The 13,139-nt window shown below is 35.9% G+C and overlaps 1 protein-coding gene across 1 annotated transcript; it reads right to left on the bottom strand.

The window, feature by feature from the left end:
• Window positions 1-1,582: 1,582 nt before the first annotated feature.
• ELMOD2 (ELMO domain containing 2) lies at window positions 1,583-13,130 on the bottom strand. The gene is made up of 8 exons (XM_085313218.1): window positions 12,870-13,130; window positions 11,824-11,852; window positions 10,525-10,619; window positions 9,784-9,913; window positions 8,667-8,800; window positions 8,190-8,258; window positions 6,884-7,017; window positions 1,583-6,402 (listed from the first exon to the last, which is right to left on the bottom strand). The coding sequence occupies exons 1-8, from the start codon at window positions 13,012-13,014 to the stop codon at window positions 6,245-6,247; spliced, it is 894 nt and encodes a 297-aa protein (XP_085169344.1). The 5' UTR covers window positions 13,015-13,130; the 3' UTR covers window positions 1,583-6,244.
• Window positions 13,131-13,139: the final 9 nt, after the last annotated feature.

Here is a 13,139-nt window from a genome sequence, read left to right on the forward strand (position 1 = left end):
CTTTCTGAAATAACTGCTATTTACATAACTGAGTAACTTGGTAGCTGAGGGCTTTGTTGGTCGGGATAGGGAGGGGAATGGGGGCTCAGCAGCAGAGGGTCTGTTTTACTCTTTTGAAGGGATATAAATTCCTGCAGATGAGATCTTGTAACTTTCATGTAGTGGCGCTTCAGGGCATTGATAGGAGTAGTTGGTCTCTGACATGCAAAAGTGGAAACAAAGATCACCTGAGAAATACAAGTGGAGCTGAGTCAATTATTTAACCTAGTTTGTATGGGAAGGAGAGCATGATAAAGATAAATGGGTAAAATATTTTCTTGTTTAAAAAAAGGAAAAAAAAAACAGGATTTCTTTTTCCAGAAAACTTCTCCAGAGTTTTCTTCCAACTCTCTGGTCAGCTTCTGGAGAACAAAATCCCTTGAACTCTCTCTCTGAGAAAGCTTTTCCTAGTACTTCAAACAAAATTCTTTTTGTGTATTTAACCAATTTTGGAGCATGACTATCAGAAATGTAACCCAGAAACAATTCTGGAGATAGCTGGTAAGAGGCTGGGAAATAAATCTTAGAACAGAGCTTCTTAAAGTAAGAATTTCGAAAATAATTGAAATAAGACACTTTTAAACAGTAATAATACTACCACTTGCAGAGTGTCTTTTATTCTTTGAACAAATTTCTGGTCCATTACTAAGGAGACCAGTTCAGCTCTCTTGCTGCATAAATTCAGCAAAACAACTCTCTGCCTTCTTCCAGCCCAATAAGTGTTTTGTATAAAATACAGAACAAGGAAATAAGATCTTTCTCTGGTAGGGACCAAAAGAAGTTGAGAAAAGGAAAAGGGTTGCCTCCATCTTTAAAGGCAGGAACAGAATGGAGTGGTAAGAGATAGGGAAGAAGTTCCTCAGCTAGCAAAGCAGAATAACTTTCCTTCACTTGTAATGAGACTACACAACACACTGTAGCTGTAACACTGTAAGGAAAAACAGAATTTGTGAAGTTTATTGCAGAGGGGAGGAAGATTAAAGGTTGTAATACACAAGTTTTATTCAGATATGGAAGAAACACCAACTTTCCCATTTCACACCTTTCCATTGCAACAGAAATAACACCTCAGGTGGACTTGTATGTAAGTGTATTTCTCTGTAGTACCAGACTAGCCTTGAGAGTTAAATACAAAGCTRTTTTGCCCAGATCTTGCAGTCAGATCTTAGCAAATAGTTGCCAAGTTGAATCTATTTCTTTCAGTGTTGGATTTAAGGTGTCTTAGATACCAATTTAAAAATGAGAAGTTGTGCGTGAACGAGGTAGCAGTTGTTCTGGCTGTACTTCCCTCCCCTCCTCTCCCCCACCTCTTTTTCCCATCCAGTTCAGCTCCTGTATAGCGTGCATGCTGCACAGTTACTGGGAAAGACACAAATTCAAGCCCAGTACCTATCAGCAAAAGAACCTTAGAAAAACCCTAAAACAGACTCTCAGGGCTGGGGGGTCGGGGGGGTGCAGATAGGGTAAAAACTCTTGTATCACAGTACATGTGTATGAACAAAGAGCACTGCCAAAGGGGGGAAAAAAAGACATAATGCACTAATGCTGTGTTGACAATATTTTGAAATAACTGATTCTTTATTTGCTACAATTGTAAACATCTCATTCTAGTAGACAGACATCACATTTTTTCTTTTACATTATTGCTTTTATACTGTGGTAAAAGGAAACTCCTATTAGTATGCAGCTGTCTTGGCACAGTGTGATAAGAAGAAACTACCCACAAGCTGTCTTTACTTGTTGGATGGTCGTTTGTTGTTTCCCCATAGTGAAAGGCAATACTATAGACTAGCACAAGAAACATCTCTCCAAAGACTGACATTGCACTACAGTAACACAAACAGGTATGATAGAGGAAAAACAATAGGTCACACTTTAACCATGCATTCACTAGCAGTTTTTTCAAGAATAGAGTGCTGATCTCCCATCTAACTAAATACAAACTTTCATCACAGTAATCCGTAAAACAAGTCTGATTTTTTGTAAAGCTTTTATTATTTAAAGTAGAATGGAAAAATCTGAAGAATGAATGCTTGCTTTTTCAGAGTGCAAATCTATAACCATTCATCTGAGGTGCTTAAATTGGCCCCTTTTCCTATTGTGCTTTAAGACAAAATGCCCARTTCTCCACACTGCTGTACCAGACCACAGAAGCATAGCTAGTTTGTTTAAAAAACACGTTCTCAGTGCAAGTACCACTGTCTTCAAATAAAGCTTTCCAATTAAGCTGGTTACTTGCAAAACAATGTTTCAACTTGTTGAAAGACTAGATTTTATTTTTATGACAAACTTTTTATCTTCTGATTAAGTAAGTTGTTTATGGAGTAGCACCACRTTTCAAGTATATCTAAACAAACAGGGTAGTTAGTTCCAATAGCAACTGTTTAACAAAAAAATTTTTTACAGAACCACCTGTTGTCTTCAGCTTCATGTTTATGTTTAGTGTTTTCTAAAATACTACTATTACATATAAGCTTTCACAATAGTGAATGTTTTAAAGAGGCAGCAAGTTAGAAAACTAACAATTCTTGCAAGTTCTAATAAAACAGTACATACTTTAAGATATGACACTTGATTAATAACAGCATGAGAATTTGCCAAGGATTTAACCTTTAAGACTAGTAGAATAAACTGTAAGTATCCAAGTTCTGATGTTAAACAAGTTGATTTTATCAACTTGCAGAAAGGTAGCTATTTTCCACTACCGTAGGGGTACCTTAGGTTCACTCCATAATGTAAGTGTTTGAGTTAGTATAAAATCCCACTGACAGGTAAAACATTCATCATTTTTTCCCTAGACACAATTTCACTTTCTTTCCATATATTCTAGTTACCACTGTAATACAATAAGCCTACCAGCAGTGCAAACGGAGAAATGCAGTACTACTCACTCTTAGACAGGACTGGGGTACTGAATCGCCTAAAACTACATGCAAATTCTGATTGCTTACTGGGAAAAATGTATGGCAGCCTAACAGATCATTCATTTTAAATAATTACTACACCCAACCTAATGCATTCATTTAACCGTATGCCACTCATTTGATGATCGTTGAGACTTCCTTCTTAATTTGTGTATTGTCACAGTATATTCCCAGCTCATGTTTTGATTTAACAAAAAAAAATTAATAAAGATGTATCTCACACAGGGCTCAATTTGCATTAAAATGTCTTAGGCTAAAATATCTAAAATGTATCACAYGAAATCTTGAGGGTTAAAAAGCTTCAGAAGTATTTAAGTGGCAATCTCCTAGTGAACAAGGAGCCATGTGAAAGTTCTGGGGCAAGGAAGGTTAGCATGAAGATTGCCAAATGAAGGCTGCAGGCTTCCGCAGGGGAAAATTTTTGCAAAGATGGCTCAAGCAATTTTGCTACTTGTTAGCAAGCAGCAGGCAAAAATACAGAATGGGATCTCCATTCCTGCTGCTGTTAAACACCTTGGGGTCATGTTGGAAATTCAAAAAAATTGTCTCACATTGCTTGCAAAGGCAAGCTACATAGCAGAAAAGAATTAATGAAGGAAGACAAATGCGAAGGAACCTGGAGCTACAAAGTAGTAAACAACCAACTCTCAGCAACTAGAAAAACAACTTTTCCACTTCCTTTATTGGTTTGGTTTTAGGAATTTCCAGGTTCCCAAAGGATCAGGGAGAGACAGAGCTCTATAGTTAAGATAAGAACACAAGAACATACCATAGGAGCTCAGCTTTTTCCCTAGGGAGAATTGCAGGATTCCAAGTAGCTGGCAGCAGCAAAACAACTAGGCTTCTGGAATATTTTCTATCTAGCTGGTTTAGCTGACTGGCTTACCAGCCATGGCATTGCCACTATAAGCTTAAAAAAAATAAAATAAAAAAAACATACCTTCTTAAAAATAGTCATCTTAGGAGGCATCTGAAACATTTAAAATGCCCAGTTGTTTTTATTATTGTATGCATCGTCAAAAACAAATTATTAAGTTTAAGGAGATTTTATTCCTCCAACATAACACCTACTCCTCTTTACCATCCATGTTATTGTGAGATCTGTTATATAAATTCCTCTTTGTTAATATTGTTTTATTTAYATCTTTATGATCCTGTTTGTTTCTATACTCTGATCACTGTCTCTGTAGTAACTTTAGTCACTGTGACTAAGTTGAATACTGATCAGAGCCGTAACACATGAGTATTCCTAACTAAACTTGGTTGTCTCTCCAATTCCTATCCCTAATACATGTACACACTTATGTAGTAGGAGAAACTTGCTATATTAAAAAGTTTTCTACACCAAATTAGTTTTGGAATATGTATTGAAAAGATATGTATAAATACTTCCCCTACAAGCATTTTTATCACTCCTTTCCCTCCCGCCCCCCCCCCTTTTTTTTTTTGGAGTAAACAGCATCAGCCCAATATATATATGATGAATTCTTTCTATCCTGTGGCAAGTGAAACTCAGGAACTTAACTTTCACCTATACTTAACTTAAAAAGAAAACAGAAGATCTGCACTATCTATTTCCTATATACTGTTTACCCTGATCAGGAGCTATCCCAGAAATAAGCCACTGCTAGTATTTAAGGGACTGAGAGCAACTGGGTGGATGCAGTGCAAGAAGTTACTGTTTTATACAACACAGAATCACAGGATGGAAGGGACCTCTGGAGAGCATCTAGTCCAAYGCCCTTGCTCAAAGCACGGTCAGCTAGAGCAGGCTGCTTAGGACCTTGTCCAGTTGAGTTTTGAGCATCTCCAAGGAGATGTAATATTAAATATAATAAATATTTTTGTAGTGTAACATCCCTCATATACATATATATGTATGTAGTTTAGTATCACTCACCACCAAAAGGGGTTGTCTTTTTCCTCTTACGTTGAAAATTTGTGTTCTTAAGGGATCTCTTCATGATTTAGTGATTAAACAGAAGTTAACTAATTTACCTGAGATGATTTTAGGAAAAAAAAATGAAAGTTTGTGTTAGCATACAAGTTTTATGCAGCTGTATGCTATTCAGGTAGATCATGAAAGAGTGTGTCCCAAATAACTCAAGCTTCTAAGGCTATGCTCTGGATGCAGACTCAAATTAAAACACTGATTGAAGAAAGCAGAAGGCACTTATTTAAATAGTAGGTTTTAGAAAATTAAATGATGGTCATATCAAATAAGTTTAAAGCTGCTTTAAGCAAGAATTAGTCACACTATAGATACAAAGTCCTATTGACTAGATTGTCTGAGGACACTAAAATTAARGAACATGTCACAGTTGCATCCCTTCTATGGAAAATAGATCTTTCTTTGTCAGAGGCTGTACTCAGATTTTAATTTATTTTCACAAAACAGGGACTGCAGCTGCACTAAGGTTCTGTATTAAACAAACTCTCTAAAAGGAGCTAAACTAACTCTCTAGCACTTCCCACTGAGACTACTGCAATAGCTGCTAAAACAAGAAAGATACAAACGGATACAAAGTCAAGCAGCCTGAGCAGCTGAAGTCTGACTAGAAAGAACTGAAAATTTTGATAGGAGAAATATTTTTAGAAGGGCCAGTTTTACTCTGAGGATTTGATCCTTACATTGTTGATTTGTGAATCTTTTTGTTTGTCTGTAAATTAAGTTCTTTCCATGCACAGGAATTTGTTGGTACAAATCCCTGGATAGAAAACTTTTCTAGTCAAAAACAATTTGTAATAAGTACATTATTATGTTGATGGATTAATCCTCTTCTCCAAAATCGTAAGTGACTAATACATCCCTTTCATGGACCTCATCATCATAGAAATTTAATGTTGGCTTATGGACTATCAACTTCGCACAGAGAACAAGAGAAGGATGGAAAAAATGTAAAACCAGAGTACTTTCAACCTTAAAAGTTTTAAAAGACAATTAACAGTCAAACCTATTAATGGAAAACATAATGCAGCATAAAATACCTGCTTCATGTTCCTGTACCAAGAAGTATAAAAGAAATTGTAAAAGCAAGTGACCCAGAGGATTGTTAGACTTGTGGGTTATGCTTAAAAACAAACAAAAAAGGCAGTCCTTTGGAGAATAGCATATACAGAGCTGTAAACAGAGGTTGATTGTCCAAGCTTTCTTAATTGAAGTTTTGATCTTTTTTTGATGAAAAAAAAAAAGTTCCACTATTAAATATTTTTTGATGAAAACTTCCATCCAAATGCATAATTCCATTTTTGATGCAGAATCTGACAGACCGCTGAGGAGGTTAAGGTTTCCTTGTATTTTTTAAGGTTAGTATGACATCATAATCCAATAGAAGTCCCTTAATTTTTTCATGGAATTTCTCTCTGTACTGGTTGAAGTGCATAATGCTTTCTGGTTCTTCTTCAAACCAGAACTTGTCAAACTCATAAACTAGATAACCTGTAAAGAAAACAAAATGCAAATCTGCACAAGTGAGTCCCACAATTTTCTGCTTTGAGTCAGTTAGACCTCAAATGATCCTTTAGACTTCATTCAATCTCTTGGGATAGGGAGTGTCTCACCCTAGTCAACAGCAACCTTTCGGATACTCTAATAATGAATAGGAAAAGTGTGCAAACACTGAATTTTCAGATCAAAGCCTGTGGTATACAGAAAGCCTCCCAGATTTATCCCATAATGATAGTGTCACATTCCAGTAGTTGGTTTAGAAGAAAGAGTGAAGTATGCTCAAAAATAGATCTCTAGGCACATTAGATGCAGTGCAATACTGTAATGTACAATTCTGTAACATAACTGGTTAAATCTCAGAAGATAATGATTTGCTGTAGATAATGAGAAGAGTGGAAGTGCACTCTCAAAAATAAAACTCTGTTGTAGGCCTATCCCAGTAAACAGTGCTGAAGAAACTACAGTTACTTACAGTAAAACTGATGGAAGTGTTCCATTTGTGGCAATCCAGAAACCATGTTGTACAGATGAGACTTTAGAGCACCACTCTTAAGCAAGCTGTATGCCATTTCTGTCAGATTGATTCCCACTATTGCATAAGAGTATCTGCAACATCAATCATATTTTATGTTTTACCTTTTACCCTACGGACTGAAGGACATAAAACCTTGCCAGAGCCACTCAGCATTAGGATAACTGTCTGAGTCTGTTTTTCCTATGCTGCTTCTTGACAAGCCAACCCTGGCCAACACACCACTCACTCCTGCAGTTCCCTACTGCATCTAAAACTATGTGAAAGYTATTTAAAAGCTCTAGTTTCCTGTACAATGGTATGGCAAATGCCTCTATTGGGCAATATTGAAATGGGAAGACTAGTTGACTTTGACCTGAATTTGCACATTTGAAATGATTAAATCTGTTGTAATATTAAAAATCCGTAACCAAAAAAGAGTTCTCAACCTTACCTTCTTCAAACTGAAACGATCTGTTTTTATCTGTTGTATAGTATAGAAAACCCCACAATATAAATGCGTAAAAGACAAACATATCATTGATATTATAAATTCATCTTTTAAAAAGAATGCTTGTTTTAATTATGTAAATTTATCAGATTTCCTAATCATCATCTAATTGCATGTGATAACATCCTTTATAATTCAAATCATGAAAGTTTCCCTTTTTTTTGTAGGTGACAGAATTAACTGGGTACTGAATGGATCAGAGGATACATACAGGTTTATTAGCTCTCTTCACTATCTGACTTARTTTAAAACATATTTTCCTGTACAATGAGCAGAAATGTTTAAATAGGCAGACTGTTTTCAGAGATTAAGTTTTGAAACAATAACAAAATATCTACTTACATAAAACTATCATGGAATTGAAGCCTAGCAAATAAAGGGACCTTAAAAGAGAACTTGCCCCACTCCAACATGCGATGAGTAATCAGGTAACAAGTTAGTATTCTTTTCTAAATCTAATCTAAACTTGTTAAAAAATAAAGCTAACTTAACTTAATGGTGTCCATTTTGTTAACCCAAGCCAATGSTTTCCAGTATTTTATTTCAACAAGTCTATTCAGAAAAAATGTTGCACGGACTTTCAAACCTGAAGCTATCTGTGTTCAGTTTTTCAAGCCTTTCTCCTTTGGCTCTTTTATCAGCTTAAGAGGAGAGTATTTGTGGTTTTCCATTTAAAATTTCAGTACGTACACTTTATAGCCTTCATGTGAGCTCTTACACAGAACAAACCAGAAAAAAAGTGACATAATGACTTACCCCAGCTTTGGGTGATTTGAACGAGAAAGGATCTGACGAGCTTCACTGGTATAATGTTTACTAAAATACCTGTCAAAGTAAATCGAGATCTTTCATTAACCCTTTTAGTCCATATACAAAGTATTAATGTGTTCAACATCAAAACATGTAACTTTAGACTAGAACTGAATACTACTCTGTACTGAAAAATAGAGCAAAGCGGAAAACAAAAGAAATATAGCAAATTGAATGATACTGAGCATAGAACAATTTTCTGTTCTTTCCCTCACTTTTTTGCCTTTAGCCGACTACAAATTTACAGAAGAGCAGCTGTTAGAAACTRACTTACCTAAAATACACTTTTTTTCATTGTGAGACAGAATCCACCATTTTTATTTGCTTCTATTCAGTCTTTATTAGAAAACAGCATTAACTAGTGAGAATTCATAGATACTGAAAATGAGTTACAGCAGAAGTGTAATACTTATTTTCACTTACACCAGATTCACTAATCCCAGCATGCCCATTCCTCTGAAGTCTGTTTTGGGATCATCACCTTGGAAGCCAATGTCACACCACTGCTTGGTGATTCTGGCCTTCAGATTCTCATGAGGCATCAGCAAATTCCAAAGCTGCACAAACATGCTTCCATGTTACATATCGTTGCTAAAGTTTTTCAAGTCACACAATTCAGAACACATTGCTGCACATTACAAACCATCCCCGTGGACTGGGATACACACTGYCTGCTGTTCTTTTCCACTAGGGACATTTTAGTCATACTGTAATAGCTTATTTAAACAATTATGAAAATGATTAAATTTAACATTAAAATGTARTAATTTCCCTTCAGAGGCAAAAGCAGTGTAGTGACACTAAAGTAGCAAAATCATGTTTCACTTCAGAAGTTAATTTACGTATCATGTTCTCATAGGCCAGCTGCAAATGGAAATACAAATTCACAATGAATGTTTACTTAACACATCACAAAATTGGGACCCGTATAGCAAGTGAGACAATTACGAAATGTTAAGATGACATGCTAGTATGTTTGCACAGTAGAAGCCATTTTTAAAAAGCCTTAAGCAGTACTATGTTAATTTGTTGTTATTTACCATTACTTATAAAGATACTGACCATTTTTTATCTTCCAGTATTAAGTTATRCTCTTTGATGTTGAGTGGGATGCAGTAACAACAAAGATTAGTGTCTTTTCTTAGTAATTACTAGTGTACAAAGTTATACACATGCATAAATTTAAATATCTTAATAGTTATGATCCTTCAGTGTCTCATTCCACAATTCTACTTACGTGTCATGTTTGATTTCACATGAAATAACCCCAGCATAAGTAACTCTAGTTTACTAATTTATTTTGATGTGTTAACAAGGCACTGTTATAATAGCTTAGCAGTTCACAGCAGAAAAAAAAGCTTCAAAAATAGGTCAGCTTTCTGTTAAAAATACTAGCAATAAATAGATAAATTAATTCTAGCTGCTGGACTTTGGGGGAGGGGAGAAACTCATCTGTATATCAGCAAATCTATACTTACAAGTTTAAATGAAGATATTCAGTCATATCTTTTGAATTTAAAAGATAGGAAGTTATTTTCACCTCAATTAACTGTTCCTCATGTTCTTCATTATCTGAATCATAAGGGACCTTTCTCAGACTTTCCACATTCAAATACAGTTTCTTATATCCTGATATCTGCAGCAAGCATATATGCAGATTTGTCTTAAATCTGAAATAATAATAAAACATCATAAAGTTGTAAGTTAGCCATAAATTCTTGCTTAAGTTGCATGTATAGGACCTTTCCTATGTTAATGCAATGTAAGCACCACAATTAGGAAGTGAAGTTGACCAATCCACTTTCTTTCAAACAACAGCATACTGGTTAAGTATACTGCTGTATGATCTTATTTCTACTTAAAACACCTATTCACTTAAATATATGGAAGAAAAAAACCAAACTTATTTAAAAGTCCATGATCATACACCAAAACTCCCCTTATCATCCTGATCACTTTACCCTCATCTGCTCACAAGTATTCATGACTTCTGCGCTCCAACAAGCTCAGTTCACATAAATCTAAAACACCTCTCCATACAAATACTTTTCTCAAAATGCCATATCAGTTTATACAGATGAAATACATAAGTATCCCATCCTATTCCACTCACAAATCCTAGAGCAAAATTTCAGTCTTCTACATTAAGACATAGGAATATGATACAGCTGAAAGACAGAGAATCCCAGCTTTACTAAACTAAAYTTTACATAACTCCAGACTCTTTTTGAAGTCTCAAAATCAAACTTTAGGTCAGAAATACTTATAGCATTAAACATACCCTGTATTCTTCTGTTCAATTTTCTTTTCTTTCATTACATCTCTAACACACTTCTCCACTTCAGCTTCATCAACATGTACAGCATTTCTTAAAACCTAAGAAGTTAACATAGTCAAAGACCTCATTAGAATGCAGAAATCTACTGTCTTATTTTGTTATTACCTCTCAGTCTCTCTATACTTGCAATATATATGTTCAAAAGCTATAAAAGAAGAATTGATGTTTATCGTAAATGTTTATGCTAGATGTGTTTGAATAGTATGTAGAAAGACTTGCAATAGTTAGATAAATATATGATTTGTAATTGTCAGACTATAAACTACAGTTTTTATACAGAAGTCCCTTGAAGAACAAATAAAATACTAGTTAAGTAAGTCACTTACTTAGGTTTAGGTTCTCACTTGCTTTCACGTGCTGAATATAAGCTTGGTTTTAATCTAGCTGAAAYAAATGCAGCTATCAAGGAACACAAGTGATACACCTTCAATTCATTAATTACATGATGCTTGAGAATTAACAGATGGTAAAGTAATGAAGTTGAGGTATCAATGTTATAGTGAAACAAAAGAACTTAATATATTACTGTGCTACAGTCTTCTAGAATAAAGGGCAAATGCAAATAAAGATTATTATACAGTGCCCATCTAAAATCACTTGGCAATTATTTCACTTCCTTCTCTGAACTTTTTAAGCTCACAATACATTCTTAATCTGATTCACACTAACTCCAATGCAGCTCCATTTCAATAAYACAAGAAGCGATTCTAAAAATATATATATATAACATCTCTTAATCAAACTAATCATATATTGAGTGTGTATAAAAGATACACCCATACTGTGCTCTACTAATATAAAGATGCTTGTGGTAGTCACGAATTCTTTGTCAACATCATTGTTGCAGTGATTAGCTAGGGAAGGCAGAATGCTCAGTCATCTCATCATCTCAAAAGGATTTTGTCCAAGATGAACAAATTTTAGGGTTTCAGATGCTATCACATTTAACTGACACAGAACAATCAGAATAAGTTTGTCAATTAGGTAGATGGCTGCCTGCAATCTTGCCTGGCACTTCCTTCAATGATACTACTGCATGCTGCGTTGAATTGCTTTATCCATATCGTTTCTCTTACCACATTTGTTTTCTTAAAAAAAAAAGAGAGAGAGAGAGATTTTGTGACTGAGGGAATAGACTGTCTCCAGGAACAGAAACTCAGCACAATGACTTGTCTGACAATGCTGCTAAAGAGCAGGTAAGAAAAAAGGTGTTATTACGCAATGATCTCTAATATCACTTACCTTATTCTTTGATGAGTCTAGGGAGTGTTCTGCAACACAAACAAAAGTAACTGTCAGATATCAGAATAAAATCAATTTGAATTTTTGAAAAATGTGTCAATAAGTGTTTTTGTGTATTAAACAAGTATTAAAAAARTCATGTTTTACACATGCAATCAATCAAATATTACTCAATTTAAAAATCAACAAGTATCAAGCAATTGAAAGCCTTTTAAATGATGCAGGTTTTATGATAATCCTTGAATGCAACACTTAAAATAAATTCATACTTTTAAAAACACTTACTGGTTAAGTATACAAAAAAAAAATAGGTACAAGCCTGAAAAGATGTCAAGATAAAAATGTCTCCAGCTACTTTTCCATTCTTAAATACGAAAACGCTTTTATCACTAACATGTTTAAACAACTAGGTAACATAAACAAGCTATTGTTACAGTGACAAGTTTTAGTAGTACGTTAAATTACTATTTTCTATCAAAATTCTGTATTCAATGGCCTCGTGCATTTAATCATTTCTCCCTACTCCAAAACCGTGTTCCTGTGCTCTCTGTGCCACTTGCATAAGAACAGAAAGTTTTTTTTTTAAAGAAAAAAAAAGTGACAGCATGATCTCAGGGAAAATTGAAAATTTTCCGATTCACTTTTTAAAGCTAATTGGAGTTCTCTTAGCAAGTAAGCAAGGATATTAAATCCTTTGAATCTCCTGTCCAAATAGAAACATTTCTGGTTTTAAATCTTCCTAAAACAGCACGAAGAGAAAGGAGAAAATGCTATCCAGAGAATACATACAGTACGCAGGACAGGTACTGCTTGCCTCCTATTGCCTTCCAAAATGTTTCGAAGACCACTCAGCTCTAAARAAGACGTCAGTAGGCACAGCAGCCCTTCCGCCTTCCCCCTCTCTTCCGGCTCACCTTGCTAACAGGTCCGCCAGCAGCGAGCCGAGCACAGCGAGAAGACGCTGCTTCGCCCGCACGCTGCAGCGGCTGCCCGCCAGGCCCGCACCGAGCTCCCCAGGAGGAGCCGCGCAGACGCCCCCTTCTCACCTATGCTCAGGGTCCTCCGCGCGCCTTCCTGCGACCCCTCCAAGATACGCTGCAACTCGCACTTCCTCGTCAGCAGCCTCCAGATCCACTTCAGCCAAAACCGAAAGTAGTTGCTGTACAGGAACCCCCACAAGTACACCAACATCTTCTGCGTGGGGAAGGCCACCAGTTACCGCCGGCGCTGCTTTACCGCGGCGGCCGCCGCCGCCGCCCACGGCCGCCCCCATTTCTCGCTCTGCTCTTTGGGGCACACCGCACCCCCCCTCCCCC

This window comes from Rhea americana, unplaced genomic scaffold (assembly GCF_003343005.1).
Source record: "Rhea americana isolate MKP2758 unplaced genomic scaffold, rheAme1 scaffold_38, whole genome shotgun sequence".
Lineage (NCBI taxonomy): Eukaryota > Metazoa > Chordata > Aves > Rheiformes > Rheidae > Rhea > Rhea americana.

What these genes read in the sequence shown, in the direction of transcription:
- ELMOD2 (XM_085313218.1), bottom strand. Translation starts at nt 13,014, where the DNA reads ATGTTGGTGTACTTGTGGGGGTTCCTGTACAGCAACTACTTTCGGTTT. An exon ending in GCGGAGGACCCTGAGCATAG is followed by an intron (nt 11,853 to 12,869) that starts GTGAGAAGGGGG and finishes TTTGTGTTGCAG; the next exon opens with AACACTCCCTAGACTCATCA. An exon ending in ATGAGGAACAGTTAATTGAG is followed by an intron (nt 8,801 to 9,783) that starts GTGAAAATAACT and finishes ATGTTTGTGCAG; the next exon opens with CTTTGGAATTTGCTGATGCC.